The 2,572-nt window shown below is 43.9% G+C and overlaps 1 protein-coding gene across 1 annotated transcript; it reads left to right on the forward strand.

Moving 5' to 3' along the window:
• Window positions 1-625: 625 nt before the first annotated feature.
• On the forward strand, window positions 626-1,969 carry LOC130014964 (uncharacterized). Its single transcript, XM_056104142.1, has one exon. The coding sequence runs from the start codon at window positions 626-628 to the stop codon at window positions 1,967-1,969; it is 1,344 nt and encodes a 447-aa protein (XP_055960117.1).
• The last annotated feature ends 603 nt before the right edge of the window (window positions 1,970-2,572 follow it).

Consider the following 2,572-nt stretch of genomic DNA (forward strand, 5'->3'; position numbering starts at 1 on the left):
CAAAGGAGCACATCTCGGACCCACCGAGATAGGTCAAACATAACAAACAGAGCACACCAGGGGCGACACACAACACATCTCGGACTGACCGAAGTACACCAAACACAACTAATAAGGATAAACCGGAACAAACCAACATCACAAACCGATCAGAGCGACAACCTAAAAATGAGCATATCCCGGTAGTCACCGAGCACAACCACTCCGAACACACGGGACAAATCTGTCAGAACGTACTCTGACATTCCAGACAAAACAGCTGCACAGACAAAGAGAATGAAGTCAGACCTGTCGGCCCAGACAAAGAGGAACAAAGACATTAGTATAAAAGGCAAAAGGAAAATAGGTAAAAAGGTTAATTTCTTTTTCTCTCTCTAAACTCTTAACCACCTTTCACTTCTTATTCTTTCTCTCACTAAAACAGTTACTAACTAGACCGTCGGAGTGGTTTGCCGGAATCCCCTTCCGGCACCCTTCTCACGGTTGTTTTGTACCTTGTAGGTACGGCCTTGAAGTGTCTATCGAAGCTAAATACAATTCGAGATCACAAGTTATCATTTGGCGCCGTCTGTGGGAAAGAAAATAAGAAAGCTTCCCCCTTTCTATCCTTCTGGAAACTAATAGGATGAGCAGAGTAGAAGGAGATGATCCCGCAATCGGAGACAATAATACGCAAAGCAGTAGAACGGGAGAGGGGCTCAACGCTCCACCAAGAAGAGCTACCGGCGAAAGCTCGTTTTGCCCGGTCACTACATCGATGGCAGGCATTCACCCGAGCCCTATGTCAGGGGTTACCACTCATTACCCGTGGGGAATGCCATCGTCGGGTAACATTCCCCCAACATCATACTCCACCCCTATGCACCAAACCACTCAAACTTTTTTAAGACCGGGTGTAACCCCCATCAACCTCGCATTCACCCCAAACACCACCCCCGCACCTAGACAAACCACCGCAGAAGTCCAAAATCCTACGCCAGCACAAATCCAAGAATACATCGAGTTTCATACTCGGCAGCTAGCTTTCCTTCAACAGGTACAACAGGTCCATACTCGGCCAACAGCCCCAACTGCAACCCAGGATAACACTACCACTCCACCATACATACCGACCGCACCACCTTACCCACAGGAATTCTACCAAGGCCAAAAAACACCTGAGGAAGCAAACCGCGAGAAAAATCCACGAGAACAAAACCCAGAGCCAGCACAGACCGGACATAAAACTCCAGAGGGACATAAAAAGACACCAAAACGGGTTGAGATCGAAGAGAGCGTACACAGCTCGGGCGCTAATTCACCAAAGAAAAAGAACTTGGAGCAAGAAATCACCGAAAGAGTCAGAACCGAGATGGAAAAATGTAGAAGGAAAGAGCCGAGAAACACAAGTTTCCTGAACATCGGAAACCCAATGTCGGCAGAAATACGAGAAGAACCCTTCCCTTTAAACTACAAAACACCGCAGTTAGACGATTACAATGGAACAGGGGACCCGATCACGCACTTGAGTTGTTTACAAGGGGTCATGATGGTACAATGTTTGTCCGAAGCGGCCGTCTGCAAACTCTTCCCGACTACCCTAAAAGGACCAGCTGCCATCTGGTATCAAAGCCTAAAAGAAGGCTCTATCCGAAGCTTCGACGAGCTGGCAAGAGCTTTCCGAACACATTTCGCACCGAGCATACAACGAAAGAAAAAGTCCAGTGACTTAAAACTTTGCTACCAAAAACCAGGAGAAAGTCTGCAGAGTTATATCGGCCGATTCAACGCAGAAGCGGTCGAAGTGGGAAATTTGAATGATGATACTGTGATAGATGCAATGAAAGACAACACAACAATGATGGCCTTCCGGGATAACCTGATAACAAACCCAGTACAAACTTACTCCCAGCTGATGGACCGAGCCTGGAACTATATAAATTTAGACGAAGAACAACGGCGAAAAGCCGCACAAACTACAAAGCAATAGCTTTAAAAGACTCAAGGCAATCACTTTATCCGAACAAAGCAATAGCTTTAAAAGACTTAAGGCAATCGCTTTATCCGAACAAAGCAATAGCTTTAAAAGACTCAAGGCAATCGCTTTATCCGAACAAAGCAATAGCTTTAAAAGACTTAAAGCAATCGCTTTATCCGAACAAAGCAATAGCTTTAAAAGACTCAAGGCAATCGCTTTATCCGAACAAAGCAATAGCTTTAAAAGACTCAAGGCAATCGCTTTATCCGAACAAAGCAATAGCTTTAAAAGACTTAAAGTAATCGCTTTATCCGAACAAAGCAATAGCTTTAAAAGACTTAAAGCAATCGCTTTATCCGAACAAAGCAATAGCTTTAAAAGACTTAAAGCAATCGCTTTATCCGAACAAAGCAATAGCTTTAAAAGACTCAAGGCAATCGCTTTATCCGAACAAAGCAATAGCTTTAAAAGATTAATAGCAATCGCTTTCTCCGAACAAACTCATAAGTTAAAACAACATAGAAACATAGAAAAAACATATACCCAAGCAAAAAACCGAGCACAAAGATGAAACAAAAAGGAAAAATTTATATATAGATCACTAGGAACAATCCG

This window comes from Mercurialis annua, linkage group LG8, assembly GCF_937616625.2.
Source record: "Mercurialis annua linkage group LG8, ddMerAnnu1.2, whole genome shotgun sequence".
NCBI lineage: Eukaryota > Viridiplantae > Streptophyta > Magnoliopsida > Malpighiales > Euphorbiaceae > Mercurialis > Mercurialis annua.